The 19,491-nt window shown below is 39.7% G+C and overlaps 2 protein-coding genes across 2 annotated transcripts in view; one reads left to right on the plus strand and one right to left on the minus strand.

The window, feature by feature from the left end:
* Positions 1 to 19,241, plus strand: part of LOC149838970 (Protein kinase superfamily protein) — a 90,553-nt gene extending 71,312 nt beyond the window's left edge. Inside the window, exons 15-16 of the mRNA XM_090006908.1 lie at positions 18,230 to 18,307; positions 18,829 to 19,241. Of these exons, the coding sequence (XP_089863034.1) occupies positions 18,230 to 18,307; positions 18,829 to 18,927 (177 nt within the window). The 3' untranslated portion in view covers positions 18,928 to 19,241. The remainder of the gene's footprint in view (positions 1 to 18,229; positions 18,308 to 18,828) is intronic.
* LOC149838971 (uncharacterized) lies at positions 7,948 to 10,198 on the minus strand. The gene is made up of 2 exons (XM_090007882.1): positions 8,641 to 10,198; positions 7,948 to 8,362 (listed from the first exon to the last, which is right to left on the minus strand). The coding sequence occupies exons 1-2, from the start codon at positions 9,677 to 9,679 to the stop codon at positions 8,325 to 8,327; spliced, it is 1,077 nt and encodes a 358-aa protein (XP_089864008.1). The 5' UTR covers positions 9,680 to 10,198; the 3' UTR covers positions 7,948 to 8,324.
* Positions 19,242 to 19,491: the final 250 nt, after the last annotated feature.

The raw sequence follows: 19,491 nt of genomic DNA on the forward strand, positions 1-19,491 counted from the left end.
ACTTGCATTCAAACTGCCCTTTCATGCAATGCTTCTTATATTTAACGTCCTTTTGCAGTAAAGGATCCAAAGTTTTCATCTTTCAACGTGCTTGCACTTGCGTCCTTGTATGATTCTTCTATTAATGTTTGGGAATTTTGTGCCTACTATTTGACACACTATAGTGTGTGTGTGTGTGTGTGTGTGTGTGTGTGTGTGTGTGTTCATATCTAGAGGCAGTGATCTATACTGTAGACAGAAAAATAAGTACTAGTCTTGATGTGCACCAGATCAACCTAGTCTGATTAAGAAATACTGGCAGATGAAAAGGAATCTGTTATCCGAACCTGAACTAAGTCTCTCTTTCTTGCATAGTATGTATTTAAGACAGAGAGAAATTCTTATTGATGAGTGACCTTGACCATGGTATGCGATTAAAGCATCAATTTATCACTTTACATTTGATACCTACAGTCTTCAATATTGCTGCCCTGCTTTGAACCACATGCATGTAACCATTTTTATGTTTAATCGCCTCTCATTATGCAACGTACACCATGTATTACATGAAAGTTTTCTCCAGAATCAATGATCAGGAAACTGTAGAGAAGAAAAGAGAATGGGGCTGCAACTATTCACGATTTTCCCTTATGTGAAAATCGTGATCTCTACCTTTTAATTTATAAAACAAAACCTAATACAGGTATTTACAAGTATGCCCTAATATTGGCTGGACATGTTACACAAAGGTAGTTTGGATCCGGATCCGGATCCAGATCCAAACTTAAATACAAATACAATACAAATGCACGATAGCTGCCCTGTCTAACAGTCCCCCTCAAGTTGTGCATGATTTTGAATCATGGACAACTTGCTCTTTAGGAACCAAAAACGACACTTTGTGAGTCCCTCAGTGAACAAATCAGCCACTTGGTCTTCTGTTTTAACATAATGGGGCTCAATCTCTTTTTCCTCAATCTTCTGCCTGATAAAATGCTAATCAATCTCAATGTGTTTGGTTTTGCTGTGATGAATAGGATTAAGAGATATTTGAATAGCACTTTGGTTGTCACAAAGGAGGAAGCAACTAGCAATCGATTCCTTTAATTCTGTTAACAAATGTCTAGTCCATGTTACTTCTGTCGTAGCAGCAGCCATCGCCCTGTATTCGGCTTTCGTGCTAGATCTAGCCACTGCCTTTTGTTTTCTACTACTCCAGGAAACAAGATTGGCACCAATGAAAACCCCGTATCCTGAAACTGACTTTCGATCATCAGGATCTCTGGCCCAGTCTGCATCTGAATAAGCAATGATGTCATGAGCAGTACTTATGGTTCTGCTTTTAGTGTACAAAAGTCCATCACCAACAGTACTCTTCAAGTATCTCAGTATCCTTTTTACTGCATCCATGTGTCCCGTTCTTGGCTCATGCATGAATTGAGAAACTTGATTGACTGAATATGTGATATCAGGCCTGGTAAACGTGAGATATTGAAGCATTCCCACTAAACTCCGATATTTGGTGGAATCATGATACAAGTCTCTGTCTTGCGTACTTAATTTCTGGTTAAGCACACTAGGAGTAGCAAGAGGTTTGCAATCCTTCATTCCAGCCTTTTCTAACAGATCGAGAGTGTATTTATGTTGGGTTAAAGTAAGCTTATTTTCTTGATTATCCACCTCTACTCCAAGAAAGTACCGAAGATTTCCAAGGTCCTTCATTTTGAATCTTTGGCTCGGAAGATTTTTAGTCTCTTGAACATGGTTCTCACTACTTCCTGTAATAATTATATCATCGACATATATCAATAAGAAGGTAGTAGACTCCTTACTTCGATGAATAAAAAGAGAATGATCCAATTGCGATCGATAAAAACCATGTCTTTGAATTTCTAGGGAGAAACTCTCAAACCAAGATCGAGACGCTTGTTTCAAGCCATAGAGGGCTCGATTTAATCTGCAGACATACTCCTTTGAATCTCTTTCTGTGTACCCTGTGTTAGAATACAGTATGGATATATGCGTATGGATCTGGATCCAGATCCATACGCATATTGTATAAACACATGCCATATAACCTCATTAATGGCATTTTTGTAATATCGTTGTACATGTTTTTACCTTTTAATGTTAGGGTTTCGGTGGTCGAGCTGTGTGAGCCGCCCCAGCCATTGTGACTTCTCTCTCTCCCTCTCTCTCTTTCTCTCTCTCTCTCTCTCCTTATTTCCTGTATACCAATCTAATATGGTATCAGAGCACACAGGTTAATCCTGTGCGTGAAGAACTTCCAGCGTGATCATCTCGTGGTTCGTCAGCGTGAACAGCAACCCCAGCTCCCAGCGTGATCATCTCGTGGTTCGTCAGCGTGAACAACCCCAGCGTGAAGAAGTTCCAGCGTGATCATCTCGTGGTTCGTCAGCGTGGACAGGTCCCAACGTGATCATCTTCTTTTTTATCTGAAATCTCATCTTCTGAAAGTTGGTACTTTCCTTTTCCCCTTTTTCCTTTCAGCGTGCTCATCCATCTTTTCTTCTCTGTTAATGATTTATCTTCTTCATCTTCTCTGTTAATCATTTATCTTCTTCATCTGTTAATCGTCTTTGATTCCAGAAATTTATTTATTCTTTTTATTCATTCTTTGATTTCCAGAACTTCTTTGATTCCAGAAATTTTTTTTCTCTTTATTGCTATTTTAGTGTCCCCTGTGCAACGTCTGTCAGTTTCATTCATTTTATTTTTTATTGAATCCAGAAATTCTTCCTTTTATTGCTATTTTAGTGTCCCCTGTGCAACGCCTACAGGCAGATTGTAATTGTTTACAATCTTGATTCTGAAAAAAAAAAAAGGCGGTTATTTCCAGATATCGGTAGCACAGGTACATGTCTTATTGAGGTTCTCCTGCTTGATTAAGTGATCTCAAACCTGTTTGTTTCTTTCCATTCGTTTTGTTTGCTTATTCATTGTCCCATTGATATGGATTTCCATTCGTCATCCGGTCCCTCTGCAAATTTCTTGAGTCAGCTCGTTACAGAAAAACTTACTCATTCTAATTTCTTGACTTGGAAGAGGCAAATCCTTCCTTTTATACGGAGTCAGGATCTCGATGAACATCTAGATGGTTTAGTTCCTATACCATCACGACTTATTTTGCAGGAAACCAAAGATGAGAAGGGTGACACAATTACCATTTCTATTAAGAATCCAGAGTATACAGCTTGGAGGAAGCGGGATCAGTCTTTGGTTGCTTATATTACGTCAACACTCTCTCAAGAAGTGTTGGTTACTCTTTCAGATGATTGCACTGCGGCGGATCTATGGAGTAAGCTGTCTCAGACATATTCTCAGATATCAGAAGCCCGAGTTATGTACTTAAAAAATGAATTTCAAAGTTTGAAGAAAGGCTCCATGACAGTCATGGAATACATAGGCCGCTTGAAGAGTATTACCGATCAATTGGCGGTTATTGGAAGTGCTATTGCAGATAAAGATAAAGTTCAACAACTTCTCAATGGATTGGGTCCTGATTTTGACATGCTTACCACGGCTTTATCATGCCTTCCGCAGTTGCCCACTTTTGACGATCTTCAAGCGAAGCTTCTCCAGCATGAGATGATTATGAAACAACGGGCAGAAGGAAATGAATCTGCTCGTCCTCATTCAGTATTGGCCATGGACACTTCTGTAGGTTTTGGACGAGGGAATGGAGGGCATCAAGGAGGCAGAGGCCGCGGACGTTTTGGGCAGGGAGGACGTGGTATTTTGCCTACACCTAATATTTCAGGGGTTTTTAATACAGTAAATCAGAGGAGAGTGCCCACTTGTTTCTTATGCAACAAAAGAGGACATGTGAAAGCTGATTGTTGGTTTAATCTACAGAATAAAGGAAAAATAAACAAAATTGAGCATAAATCAGCTACTCCTATGGACACAAAAGGGCCATCCACAGATGTGCAACAACTTTTGTTATCAGCATTGTCACAGATGACGATCAAGCAAAATGAACAAGGCGAGTGGTATGTTGATTCAGGTGCCGCCACACATGTTACGGGTAATGCGGGTAAGTTATCTCACTTATTACCTTATTTTGAAAAAGGTAGTATAGTTACGGGAGATGGAACTTATCACTCCATTAGTCATACTGGCAGTGCACATATCCCTATGTCAAAGTCCTCACTCCACTTGTCCAATGTCTTTCTTGCTCCTAATATTAAAAAAAACATTGTTTCTGTAGCTAAACTTGTTGACGATATGAATTCTTCCGTCGAATTTACTCCCTCTTCTGTTTATGTTAAGGATCTACGAATGAAGGAGACGTTCGCTAAGGGGGAGCGACAAGGAAACATGTACGTCTTCAAGGAGGTTCCTTCAGTGTCTTCATCTTCAGTCCCAGTTCTCCAGTTGAAGTCGTCCAAGTATTCTTCAGTGTCTTCACCTTCAGAGTCTTTGTTTTTTCCTTCATTGAAAGTTTTTAATTCATCTCATTGTAATAAGTCAAATATTTGGCATAGTCGTTTGGGACATTGTAGTCGGGGTTTCGTTAAAAACCTTGTATCTGATGGTCTCCTTCCAGAGTCTAGTTTATGTTCATTTTTTGATAATAATAATAAATGTTCTTCATGCGAACTCTGCAAAAGTCATGTTCTTCCTTTTCATATTATAAATAAAAGAGCTTCAAAGCCATTTGAGATTATTTGTTCTGATGTTTGGGGACCCGCACCTATTCCTTCTCTTTCTGGCAGTCGCTACTATGTTATCTTTATTGATTCTTATTCCCGTTATACTTGGATATATTTCTTAAAACACAAGCATGAAGTTTTTCAAATATTTCGGGAATTCCATTCGATGGTCAAAACAAAGTTTGCTTGTGATATTGTGCATTTACAATGTGATGGTGGAGGAGAGTATTCATCGAACGAGTTTATTGCCTTTCTTCGGGATAAAGGAATAAGTCGACAGGTTTCTTGCCCTCATACCCCTCAACAAAATGGGGTTGTGGAGAGGAAACACAGGCATATTGTAGAGAGCGCAATGAGCATGCTACATGACAGCAATATGCCCGTTAGTCTCTGGACAGAAGTTTTTCACACATCTGTTCATATCATAAATCGTCTTCCTATGACACTTTTGGATCGGAAATCTCCCTATTATACTTTATTCGAGCAACATCCCTCTTACGATGAGCTGCGTGTTTTTTGTTGTGTATGTTATGTACATGTTGATTCATCTCTGCGAAATAAGTTTCAAGACAAGGCTGTCAAGTGCAGATTTGTTGGGTATGCAGATTGTAGAAGATGAACCGACCCTGAGAGAGAGAGAGAGAGAGAGAGAGAGAGAGAGAGAGAGAGAGACGGCTGAACATGAAAACAGAAATCATTAATCCATCATTAGGGCTTCTCTCTATATTAAATAGAGAGAGGCAAAACAAAGAAATTACATCTAAGACCTTATGAAAAAAGTATTTCAGAAAATCTCTAATAAAGAATAACTTAACCTAAAAACCACCTATTCTCAACACTCCCCCTCAAGCTGGAGCATAGATATCTATCATGCTCAGCTTGTCACAGCATCTGGAGAAATTAGGCCTAGCAAGAGGCTTTGTAAACATATCTGCAACTTGGTCTTCAGACTTTAGGTATTTTGTAGTGATATGACCAGCTTGAATCATATCTCTTACATGGTGACAATCAACCTCAATGTGCTTTGTTCTCTCATGAAAGACAGGATTGTTTGCTATATATGTTGCCGCTTTGTTATCACACATCATGGTCATTGGAGAGGAAACCTTCACCTGGAGATCATTAAGAACAGTGCGAACCCATATCAATTCAGCAGCTGTTTGGGCCATAGCCCGATATTCTGATTCTGCACTCGACCTGGAAACCACATTTTGTTTCTTACTTCTCCATGAAATCAAGTTGTCTCCCAGAAACACACAGAATCCTGTGGTAGACTTTCTATCTACTACAGATCCAGCATAGTCAGCATCAGAATAAGCTACTATCTCCAGTGTTCCACCTTTCTTGAACAGTAACCCCTTTCCAGGAGAGGACTTTAGATATCTGAGAATCATTATGGCTGCATTCCAGTGTACCTCAGTTGGTTTGTCCATGAACTGGCTAACTTTGCTTACTGCTAAAGCAATATCTGGTCTGGTCACAGTTACATATAGTAACTTCCCTACTAGTGAGCGATAGCGTTTGCTATCAACAGGTTTTGACCCTTCTTCAACCAACTGAACTTTATGGTCCATGGGAATATTTGCTGGTTTAGCTTCCAACATGCCTGTTTCCTTTAATAAGTCAAGAACATACTTTCGTTGAGACAGAACCATCCCTTCACGGCTTCTAGCAACTTCTATACCCAGAAAATACCTGAGTGAACCAAGGTCTTTTGTAACAAAGTGTTTGTGAAGATGAGCTTTTGTGGCTTCAATAGCTTTCACATCATCTCCTGTAAGAATGATGTCATCCACATATACTACCATAACAACTATGCCAGAGCTAGTTTTCTTTATAAAAAGAGTATGATCTGTTGCTGATCTGTTAAAACCAAAGCTTGACATCACTTCAAACAACTTTTGAAACCATGCACGAGGACTTTGTTTCAAGCCATAAATCGCCTTTCTCAATTTGCACACCTTATGACACTCCCCCTTAACCTCAAAACCTGGAGGTTGTTGCATGTAAACGGTCTCAGAGAGATCCCCATAAAGAAATGCATTTTTCACATCTAATTGACACAAGTTTCAGCCATGCTGAACAACTACTGAGAGAACAAGACGGATGGTACCCATCCGTGCAACAGGAGAAAACGTTTCAAAGAAGTCAATTCCATATGTCTGGGTATATCCTTTCGCGACTAATCTGGCCTTGTACCTTTCAATAGAACCATCAGATTTATACTTTATTGTATATACCCATTTACAACCAACAATGTCAGCATCTGCTGGGGAATCAACTAGATCCCAGGTATGCTGAGATACCAAAGCTGTCATTTCTTCTTGCATAGCCATCTTTCAGCGATTATCAAGTGCTGCCTGCTGATAGTTCAAAGGAATGGTTTCAGCAGACAAGGCTGAAATAAAAGACTTCATCTTATGTCCAATTCTGGCATGGGAGACAAAATGAGCTATGGGATATAAGGTGCATTGTCTTGTCCCTTTTCGTAGAGCAATAGGCCTGTTATCATCATCCTGAAGAACACTATTGTCAGTAGAACTTACCTCAGGAGAAGAAGAAGATGAAGGCTCTTGCGGAAGTGGAGCTCTACGCACATATACCAATGGAGGATTATTAAATCTGGAAGAGGATGAAGTTTGGTTCGGTAAGGAGGGCACATATTCCAAAGGAAAAGGAGGTATAGGTAATGGAAAAGACTCAGCTGGATCAACCTGCAGTGGAGAACCGGAACTAGAGTAATATGGAGAGGATTCCAGGAAAGATACGTCCGCACTGACATACTCTCGGCGAGAAATAGGATCATAACATTGATAGCCCTTCTGATTTTTCGGATAACCAATAAATATGCATTTTGTAGCTTGAGCTGCTAATTTATCACGGTCAGGGCCAAGTTTATGAACAAAACAGACACATCCAAATATTTTTGGTGAGAAAGAAAAAAGTGGGGCATTAGGTTTTAGGATATGTAATGGAATTTGATCACCCACAGAAGACGAAGGCATGCGGTTGATCAGATAGCAAGCAGTGGTAATCGCATCACCCCAATATGACGCAGGAACATTGGATTGAATCATAATGGTCCTTGCAACATCAAGGAGGTGCCGATGTTTTCGCTCAGCCACCCCATTTTGTTGAGATGAATAGGCACAAGAAGTTTGTGGTTGGATGCCATGATCTTGGTAAAATTGTAACAAATCTTTTGATTTAAACTCAAGAGCATTATCAGTGCGAACAATCTTGACAATAGATTCAAACTGAGTTTTTATTTCAAGAATTAGGGATTTGATAAGACTTGAAACTTCAGATCGTTCTTTTATTAAAAATACCCATGATAACTTAGAGAAATCATCAACAATAACAAGATAATACCGACACTGAGTCCTAGTAGGAATCTTACTAGGACCCCATACATCTGCATGAAGAAGTTCAAAAACTTTATTACTAGACTGACTCTGACTCAAAGGGAACGAACTTCGATGATGCTTGCCCAACTGACATGCTTTACACTGAAATGATGTGGTGGAAGAAATCTGAGGAAAGACCGACCGAAGCTTTGACAATGAAGGATGACCAAGACGACGATGCCACTGAACAGGGCTGAATGAATGGTCCACTGCAGCATGAACAGAACCCATTGGATGATGTAGGTAGTAAATTCCATTTTCTTCATAGCCTCCACCAATCTTCTTCCCCGTCAGCAAATCCTGAAAATGACAACCCATTGGATCAAATATTACTCTACAATTTTGTTCTTTTATAAGGCAACTAACAGAAAGTAAACTTTGAGGAAAGTTTGGAGCATGAAGAGCATTTTTCAACTGTAATGAGGAGGATATAGAAATATTTCCCTGACCAACAACCGAGGAGGAGCTCCCATCGGCTAATGAGACTCCAAGTTGAGCCTTAATGACCTTTAGATCTGAAAAAACACGAGAGTTTCCACACAAATGTTTGGATGCACCAGAGTCAATAACCCACTTACTATCATTCGGATGGAGATGATTCCCGGTTGAATAGGCAATACCAGCTACAGGAGAACTGGAACTCAAAGGTCCGAGAGCAATCAACTCATCATATTCCGCACGACTAAGGGTGATACTACTTTCATTTGCAGTGATATTCTCTTGTGCATTAGTTGCCTCAATAGTAGTAACATGAGCTTTAGGATTATATGACTTTGATGCAGAAGAGATTGGCCGACCATGCTTATCCCAACAACGATCTTTTAAATGTCCAGACTTTCCACAGAATGTACATTGAAGCTTTCCTCTGCCTCCCATACCACGTCCACGTCCTCGTCCTCTGATATTCTGAATATTTCCACGGCCATAACTAGATGGGGCAACAAGAGCAGATGTCTGAGTCACAGGCTGAGATTGTGGCAGAGATATCGCAAGTCTACTCAGACGATTGTAAGCGTCAGCAAGAGTCAGAACATCTGAACCAGTCAACATTTGAACTTTTGCAACAGAAAAATCTGAAGAGAGACCTGTAAGAAAACGAGCAACCATGGTTTGTTCTTGATGATCCTTTTGCTTCGAGCAACACAGAGGCCGGTGAGCATTAAGTCTTTCAAACGCAGCTTTGACAGAGGCATAGTACTGGGCCAAGGTCTGATCTCCCTGTTGCAAGTTATATATTTCTTGTTCGACTTGTAGGACACGACTCACATTCGTTTCTTGTGAGTATGTATCACGAAGATTGTCCCACATTAGTTTGGTTGTATTATAGTAGATCAATCCATCTGCAATATGGGGTTCGACACTGTTCATGATCCATGACATAACTATGTCATTATCTTCATCCCAAGTAACATATTTTCTCAATCTCTCAGTGGGTTCGCCTTCCAACAAAATATGTTTTCGACGATGTCCAGATACCGACATCATAAAAGTTCTGGACCACCTGGCATAGTTGGTTTCATTCAACCTAACAGAAGAGCCATACGAGAAGGGGTTGGCAAACGCCTTATACTCCCCAATATGTTCCATTTTGGAATCACCTTTCGACGTTTCAGCCATACCAAAAAAAAACTCACTTGAACAACAAGTGTTCAAGGAAAAAAAAATTCTTCAACTCAGCAGGAAACCACTCCTGCTGTTCCACAAAATAAAGTTCAATCCAGCAGGAAATCACATCTGCTATTTTCCATGACAGAAGAGTAACTTCAGCTTCCGTGCTTCCTTAAAACCAACACTCGACACAACAGGGAGTTAAAAAAAACATAATTTCAGTTGCTGTAGTTACCACAGAAATCCCGATCCTTGCTGCACCCAAACACATCACCACACATGATAGAATGCAGTCGCAAGACACAATGTTAACTAAACCTGCTGTTCTCCAACATATACGACATGACATCCAGTAAATATCACACAAAATCAGCTTCTGCAAGAACTCAACACTTACGGCCACACAAAAAAAAAATTTGTTGCTCCCAAACAGCAGGAACACACCTCGACGAGAATTCAGCACTCACGACAACAGGAAAAAATTCTGTTATTTCCACCCATCAGGAATATCCTTCGACAACTTATGAACCAAAACACAACTCGTCATAGCAGCAACCAGACTCGGCACCACCAGGTCGCAGCAAACTCCCAACAGCGTAGGTAGTCACGAGGAGAGAAAACAAAAAAGAAAGACGAGGAGATACGACACACCCAGCAGGCATCCACGACGAGCACGAGGAGATACGACACCCACAGCAGGCATCCACGGCTAGCAGATGATACGACACCCACAGCAAGCATCCACGACCAGCAGAATGCCCAAAAAAAAATATTTAAAGTGCTGACCTGATTAGAACATTACTCAGCATGATCGAAGTTTGATCACGATCATGAGAGCCTCCATGAATCGACTGAGTTCTGGTAGAGCACGATCACGCTCCCACGTCACAGTCGATATCTCGATCACGCTCCCACGTCACAGTCGATCACGTTCCCACGATCGGCTGAGGCTCTGATACCATGTAGAAGATGAACCGACCCTGAGAGAGATAGAGAGAGAGAGAGAGAGACGACTGAACATGAAAACAGAAATCATTAATCCATCATTAGGGCTTCTCTCTATATTAAATAGAGAGAGGCAAAACAAAGAAATTACATCTAAGACCTTATGAAAAAAGTATTTCAGAAAACCTCTAATAAAGAATAACTTAACCTAAAAACCACCTATTCTCAACACAGATGAATACAAAGGTTATCGATGCTATGATCCTACTACAAAACGTATTAGGACCTCCAGGAATGTTGTTTTTTATGAAGGAAATTTTCAAGTCAATGACTCTGCAGCGTTACCATCTCGAGAATTAGAAGTATATGATCCATGGATGAGCGCAGATCTTTTTGCTAATACAGGAGAAACATGTCAGACAAATTGTCCTTCCTTCGGCTTGAGTAGGGAGTTGAATGACTCACAAATGCATGTTGAATTATCTCCAGTTGAGTCTCCAGCTGAGCCACCCCCAGTAGAACGCTTCTCTGGGCAGATATACACTAGACGGGACAAAAATACAGAGCCGAGGAATGTGAAGGAAAGCATCGCCAATGCTTCGGCTCAAAGGCCGTCACACATTAAGCATCCTATTCAACGATGGGTGAGTTATGAGACCTTCTCCCTTGATTTCCAGTTGTTTATGTCTCAGCTCACAAAACAGGATGAACCCACTTGTTTTAATCAAGCTCTTCAATCCCGTCATTGGACTGAAGCTATGAATGAAGAAATGAAAGCTCTTAATGAATGCCAGACTTGGGAAATAGTTCTTCGGCCAGAAGGAAAGAATGTAGTTGGCTCAAAATGGGTTTATAAAATAAAATATAAGCCTGAAGGAAGTATTGACAGATATAAGGCGTGACTTTTTGCTCGAGGATTCACACAACAATATGGTGAAGACTACGACGAAACTTTTAGTCCCGTAGTCAAAATGGGTACTATTCGTATCATCATATCCCTAGCAGTTGATAAAGGCTGGAGCCTTAGCCAGATGGATGTTAAAAATGCTTTTTTGCATGGAACTTTAAAGGAAGAAGTGTATATGGAGCAACCACCTGGTTATGCCGAGAAGGATCCTATTGCCTGGGTGTGCAAACTAAGGAAATCTCTGTATGGGTTGAAACAGGCATCCCGTTCCTGGTTTGAAAGTTTCTCTATGCAGATTCAGAGTTATGGTTTTAGAAGATGCTCTCTGGATCACTTACTCTTTATTTACCAAAAGGCGGGCATTGTTATACTTCTTCTTATATATGTTGATGACATTGTGATCACTGGGAGCTCAGATAGTCATGTGCAAGACGTGAAACAGTTTTTAATGAAAACTTTCAAGATGAAAGATTTAGGGGAGTTGCGGTACTTTCTTGGTGTGGAAGTTGACAGACAACAAGACACGTTGACACTCATGCAACAAAAATACACTCTTGACCTTCTGGAAAAAGCCGGGATGACGAATTGCAAACCAGTCAGCACTCCTAGTGTATTACATCAAAGGCTGAGCTCTGAAGATGGTCATCTTTGTGTCAACCTTACAACGTATAGAAGTCTCGTGGGGATGTTACAGTACTTGACCTTTACCAGACCTGATATAGTTTATGTTGTCAATCAGGTATCCCAGTTTATGCATGCTCCAACGGAGGGTCATATGGAAGCTGTGAAGCGCATTCTACGCTATTTAAAAGGAACTATAGGAGACAGACTTGTTTATCGCAAGAACGATAATCTGCATAAAGGACATGAACTCATCACTTATACAGACGCAGATTGGGCAGGGGATCCAGATGAGAGACGATCTGTCTCTGGATATTGTGTTTATATTGGGCACAATTTAGTGTCCTGGAGCAGCAGAAAACAAAAGGCAGTGGCACGATCGAGTACAGAGGCTGAATACAGATCGATGGCTGCAGGCACGGCAGAAGCCACATGGATTAGACACTTATTGAGTGATCTTGGGGAGACAATTATTCGATCATTTCTTTTATGTGACAATCAAAGCGCAATAAACATTGCATGTAATCCTATCCAGCATAGCAGAACGAAGCACATTGAGATTGATCAACATTTCATACGGCAGAAAGTCGAGATGAAGGAGATAGAACTACGTCATGTTCGAACAGAAGATCAAGTGGCAGACCTGTTTACCAAAGGATTAACAGGACGTCAATTTTGGCTATTGAAGAGCAAGTTGTACATGCTCCAAAATCACGTACAACTTGAGGAAGGGTGTTAGAATACAGTATGGATATATGCGTATGGATCTGGATCCAGATCCATACGCATATTGTATAAACACATGCCATATAACCTCATTAATGGCATTTTTGTAATATCGTTGTACATGTTTTTACCTTTTAATGTTTAGGGTTTCGGTGGTCGAGCTGTGTGAGCCGCCCCAGCCATTGTGACTTCTCTTTCTCTCTCTCTCTCTCTCTCCTTATTTCCTGTATACCAATCTAATACCCTGGCGGTTGTTCCATGTATACTTCTTCCTTCAAATCCCCATGAAGAAAAGCATTCTTCACATCTAGCTGGCTTATTCTCCAACCATAATCTACAGCCAATGACAGAACAATGCGAATTGTGCCCATTTTCACGACTGGACTAAAGGTTTCATCATAATCTTGTCCAAATTCTTGGGTGAATCCCTTTGCTACGAGACGAGCTTTGTATCACTCAACACTCCCATCCGGTTTGTATTTGATCTTGTAAACCCATCGCGATCCAACAACATTCTTACCTGAAGGTCGAGGGACAACTGTCCATGTTTGACATTGGTATAAAGCTTCCATCTCTTCATTCATGGCTTGAATCCATTTCTTGGAGTTAATAGCTTGATGAAAATGTCTAGGCTCGGTATCTTTTTCAATTTGAGACAAAAATAACTGAAAATCCATGGTGAAATTCTCATAACTAACCCACCTTTCAATAGGATGTCGAGCTCTTTCTGATCGTCTGATCGGGAATGCTACGGTATTCGGAATTGGAGAAGTAGGGGGGTCATTGGGTGAATAAGACGTAAGAGCTCCTTGTTCAATATTATTTGGGGTCAAAAGGGACCTTTCTCTTCTCCTATAAACTTGCCCAGCAAACTTATCAATCTCTGGAGGATTGTCTATTTCAAGTTCCTGTATTTTGTTGGTTCCATCTTGACAGGATATCCCTGGAGCACAGGAGGAAGAGCACTCATTGCTTGTTTCAGGAAAAAGCTCTGCACTAAGCCATGGATCATAGAAAAAAACGTTCATATTGGTTTGGGCAGAAGCACATTCTCCATCTTCAAAATCATTTTCATCAAAAACTACATTTCTAGATATCTTGATTCGCCTGTTGTCAAAATCATAACATCTGTACCCTTTATGGTGATCTGCATATCCAACAAATCTGCACTTTGATGCCTTAGCCTGAAACTTATTTCGCAGAGAAGAGTCAATATGAACATAACACATGCAGCCAAAAAATTTTAGTTCATCATAATTTGGATGCTTCCCAAATAAAACGAAATAAGGTGATTTATTTTCTAAAATCTTCATGGGCAGACGATTAATGATGTAAACAGCAGAATGAAAAGCCTCTGTCCATAATCCTATAGGAACACGACTTCCGTGCATCATGCTCATAGCACTCTCCACAATGTGACGGTGTTTCCGTTCTGCAACTCCATTTTGTTGAGGTGTATGCGGGCAAGATACTCTACGATTTATTCCACTATCTTGGAGGTAATTGATAAATTCCCTAGAGGAGTATTCCCCCCCACCATCACATTGGAAATGTAAAATATTACAAGAAAACTGAGTTTTAATAAACGCATGAAAACAACGGAAAATAGAGAAGACTTCCGATTTATTCTTCATGAAGTATATCCAGGTGAAACGAGAGAAATTATCGATGAAAATAACATAGTATCTGCTGCCAGAATTAGAGGAATCAGGGGCCGGTCCCCACACATCAGAACAGACGATTTCAAAAGGCCTTGAAGCTCTCTCATTTATTGAATGGAAAGGAAGAACATGACTCTTACACAGTTGACAACTGGAACATATTTTATCATCTGATCTAGGAATCAAGCTAGATTCAGGAATAAGTCCATTAGATACCAGTCGTTCAACAAAGACTCGACCACAATGACCAAGACGAGAATGCCAAAAATCAGGCTTATTACATTTATTTGAAGATTGCAAACTGAACACACGAATACTCTTTGACGACATAGATTGAGGAGACTTCAAGGTAGGTCGGACACAAGTAGAAGGATCCTCCTGGAAGACTTACATATTTTCCCGGCGTTCCCCTCTAGCGAACGTCTTCTTCGTTTATAGATCCTTGACATAAACAAAAGACGGAGTAAATTCAACGGAAGAATTGGTATGATCAACAAGCTTAGAAACGGAAATTATATTTTTCTTAATATCTGGAGCATGCAAGACATTGGAAAGATGAAGTGGGGATTTAGACAAGGGAATAAAAACATTTCCAATGTGAGTGATGGGATGGTGTGACCCATCTCCAGTGACAATATTACTTTTTCCAAGATAGGGGATTAAATTAGAGAATTTACTTGCATTACCTGTGACATGAGTAGCTGCCCCTGAATCAATGTACCACACTCCTTTATCATCACGCTTCAGATCAAGATCAGACAACGTGTCCAAGAGAAGCTCTTTCACATCCCCACCAAACTTTGAAGAGTTCTCTTTTCGTCATGACGAGCTCTCACCCTTTTGGAACTTTCCTTTGTTATGTGGATTGTGCCAACAATTGGTTTTGATGTGACCTCGCTTGTTACAGAGATAACATGTTGGTACATTTTTTACATTATAAACTGGTGTAACATTCGGAGTAGGGAGTAACCCACGCCCCCCTGGAGTACCTCGTCCTCGTCCTCTGCCACCTCCAAAATTACTATCCCCACGTCCCTGACCAAAAGAAATTCCAGTATCAAGAACTTGTCCACCAGTCTCATGTGACATCCCCTTCAAAGTCATCTCATATTGAAGTAGTTTTGCTTGCAAGTCCTCAAATGACGGTAAGTCGGGTAGACATAGCAATGAAGTTGAAAGAACATGAAATTCCGGTCCCAAGCCATTCAAGGTTTGCCTGACTTTGTGTTTATCTGTCACTTCATACCCTACAACGGCTAGTTGATCACTGATACTCTTAACTTTGTTCAAGTACTCCATGACGGACATGGAGCCTTTAGTCAAGAGTTGAAATTCACGCTGAAGAAAAGAAATTCTAGCCTCTGATATCTGAGAGTATGTCTTGACCAGCCTGTCCCACAATTCCTTTGCTGAACACTCGTCTGGAATTCCCACCAATACTTCTTGAGAGATAGTAGAAATAATAAAGGCAACTGCAGCTTGATCACGCTTCATCCAAATCTCGTATTGGGGATTTGGATTTTGTTGTGTAGAATCAGCCTCATTTCCATTCTTAGTTTCTTGTATAACAAATTCTGGAGGAGCTGAGATTGATCCATTCAGATGTTCAGAGAGACCTTGGCTTTTAATGAATGAAAGAATTTGTCTTTTCCAAATCAAAAAATTAGAATTGGTAAGCTTTTCAGAAATGAGTTGACCGAGGAAATTGTATGAGAGAAATGAATGGGAAGAAGAATCCATGACTTTAAAGAAAATTTTTTTTTTTTGACGTGTGCAATCAGAATGTAAAATGGTCTCAGACCAAGATGCAACAAATAAGTCTCGTCCCCCTTTTTTTTTGGGGGGGGAGAGAGCTCTAATATTCAGCGTGAATGAGAAAAGTTAGGTCACAGATCTATTTTGATTGCATCAAAGAAGTGAAGTGACCAAAATGAAGATTATATATCATGATTTTTTTTTTTTTGAGATTGCACACAGCAATAATGAAAACAGAGGAGAACAGGTGAAACCAAGTCTACAGACTGACTCTAACCAATAGTCAGATTTAATGCATCAATCTGGGAAATACCATGAAGTGTCAGACCTATCACACAGATCCGATGAACAACGAGAATGAATTTAACGCAAAACTGAAAAGAAATATCGTGAAACTGATTTGTGTGAAAAATAACTCGACCCAAATCAGTTTGACGCAAAACTGATACCAAAGATGTCACGAAACTGATTTGGAATAGAAGGGCTGTCGTGAAACTGATTTCAAAAAGAGGGGAAAGGTCTGAACCTGATTTGACGCAAACCAGATGACTGGTCTGATTTGTGTATCAGGTCTGAGAGAAAAGATTAATAAGAATGAGAATCTAGGGATCAAGAAATACTTGGAAACAGAATATTGAAGATGAAGAATAGAATGAAAAACGTAGAACAGCAAAAAAAATTAGAGGAGAGACAGAAAAGGGAATAAGATCTCTTGAGGACACACCTGCTGGAAAGAATATCAGCCTTCGGATCAGACTCGCTCTGATACCATGAAAGTTTTCTCCAGAATCAACGATCAGGAAACTGTAGAGAAGAAAAGAGAATGGGGCTGCAACTATTCACAATTTTCCCTTATGTGAAAATCGTGATCTCTACCTTTTAATTTATAAAACAAAACCTAATACAGGTATTTACAAGTATGCCCTAATATTGGCTGGACATGTTTCACAAAGATAGTTTGATCCGGATCCAAACTTAAATACAAATGCACGATAGCTGCCCTGTCTAACATTACATGGCAAATGGAGATTGAACATAGAGCATTGTCTATGTGCTAAACTAAATGCAATATACGATGCATTTCACGGGCATGATTATTGTGCTGTTGTTTAGAATGTATAAAAGTGAATCTCTCTCTAAAACACACACACACTATATATATATATATATATATATATATATATATGCTACTGTTAGTATGTTCAATCTAGTTGGGAAATCATAGATGCAAGTTGCATCCACTCAATCTGACCTTACAGATGTGTTCAGCATGTTCCATTTGCTAGAAGACATGCCTTGGATCATATTCTTTTGAAGTAAAAATATGATCTTTTCATTCTTGAAATTTGGCACATTGTGGGCCGTTGATTTTGATGCTCCTTGGAAAACCTGCTTACATTTCACATATTCATGATCCAAAACCTATTTGATAGTGATACTAAACAAACTATATATATCACATCTCTAAGGTTAGATCAGCAAAAAAAATTGCAAAAGTTGAGAAAAATGTTGTTTTCTACTAGTATTTAGCCCATTTCTGTTTGGTCTGTTGACATCGTGATTATTTAACGTGAAACCACAAATTTTCAAGTGATTTGTTATTTTTGACGCTCTTATTGCAGTCACATGGATAAAACATTTTAAGCTGTGGATGATCATGTGACATTCACACCATGATTAGCTAATACAGGTAAATAAATTTATTTGATAAAAAATAATATAAGTAACCATAAAGCCACCAATAGTTTGCCTTAATTAGGGTCTTCGTTTATGGAATATTAATCACGTCTGCAAGAGAAGCTTGCTATGTTTGCCTTAATTAGGATCTTGTTTTTATGGAAATATTGGTCATATCTCGAAAAGAGCAGCTTGCTATATTTTCGCTAATGGAAGGGCTGTGCATTTTTATGGTTCAAATTTGAGTTAGTTCTTGTGGTGCTTCAGGTAGATGAATGCGGTGATCTTGCGGAGTTTGGGCATTCAGCTTTGCTTAAGCAATCATTTGGAAGTTTCTCCTTCAAGGCAAGTCAGGTTTATTGATCCAACTGACTTCCATTTGATTGCCAACCTTGGAAAAACTGATTCTAGTGTTCAGCAGAGTGATAGGTGTTGAACAATCACAAGTCTTAAAAGCTTCCCAGATTGTCCGGTTGTTATTAAAGGTTGTTTGGTAAAATCAATGTGCTTTTAACAATGTCAAATCTTGTTTTTGGAAAATCTCGTGATGCGTTGAAAATTTATGGTTTTCCTCAGAAAACTCTCAGGAAAATGTTGGCGTACACGGAAATATGAAAAATATATACATAATCTGCAGAATAATAGAAAGTGTTCTTTTTTGTTGTGTTCACAAAACAGGAGATATTATGAAAACCGGTGTGTTTTTTTGGCAGTATAATATATATTGGCATTTCAAAATCGCTATATTTTAAAAAATTTCACCGACATTCGTGATGGGGACTTTTAAAAATTGTCCAGACTACCCAATTGGTATCAGAAGATTGCCAATTTTCTGCCAACTGCTGACCAGATGTCTTGTCCTGCAGAACTTATCACAGCTAGCATCAATCAGTTGTGCCATGCTTTCGCAGAGTGGGAAAGAATCACCAGATATCTCACATGAAAAAAAGGAGCTGAAGCCATAGCGTATTTTTCTTTTCACTTGACACGTCTATTGTTTCTCAGTGTCATTGTGATTGATTCTTCCAGTCCGAGTACGCCCAGCATGTACATGTCTGCTCGGATTAGCATTCAGCGGTATGGGTTCTGGAGTTTCATACGCCTGTACAGCTTAGCAATTTAATTTTGTAATTTTTGTTGGTTTTTATCCATTACTCTGTGTAATTGCTTCTGTAAATAGATCAAAGAGAAAATATGCAAGTCAAAGCAACATCTGCCTACTTCTGGGAGGCCTTTGTAGATTAGTTGAAGGTTGATAGGCTGTTACATTTGTGCAATAGTTTGTTTTTTTCACGACTGCCCTTTTCTATATTAAGGGTATGTTTGATGCCGCGTCCCGCACATCATGCGGGACGATAAGACTTTTTACAGTTTTTTTAACAAATGTCAGAACTGGCAGACACCCGGAATGCCGTCCGCCGCATCCAGAATAACTCGTTATTTACGTTCCACCCTCCCCCGTTACAAAATGAACAGGGACGTGAAACTAGTTAAAAAAAAGGCCTCAACGGTCGTGCCCGTCTCTCTCT

This window comes from Nuphar pumila, chromosome 5 (assembly GCF_984573655.1).
Source record: "Nuphar pumila chromosome 5, dmNupPumi1.hap1.1, whole genome shotgun sequence".
NCBI classification, from domain to species: domain Eukaryota; kingdom Viridiplantae; phylum Streptophyta; class Magnoliopsida; order Nymphaeales; family Nymphaeaceae; genus Nuphar; species Nuphar pumila.

Excerpts from the sequence above, each read along its gene's own strand:
- LOC149838971 (XM_090007882.1), bottom strand. The coding sequence starts at position 9,679 with ATGGCTGAAACGTCGAAAGGTGATTCCAAAATGGAACATATTGGGGAG. Across the intron at positions 8,363-8,640 it reads TCATCTCCATCCGAATGATA|GATTTGCTGACGGGGAAGAA; the intron begins GTAAGTGGGTTA and ends TGTCATTTTCAG.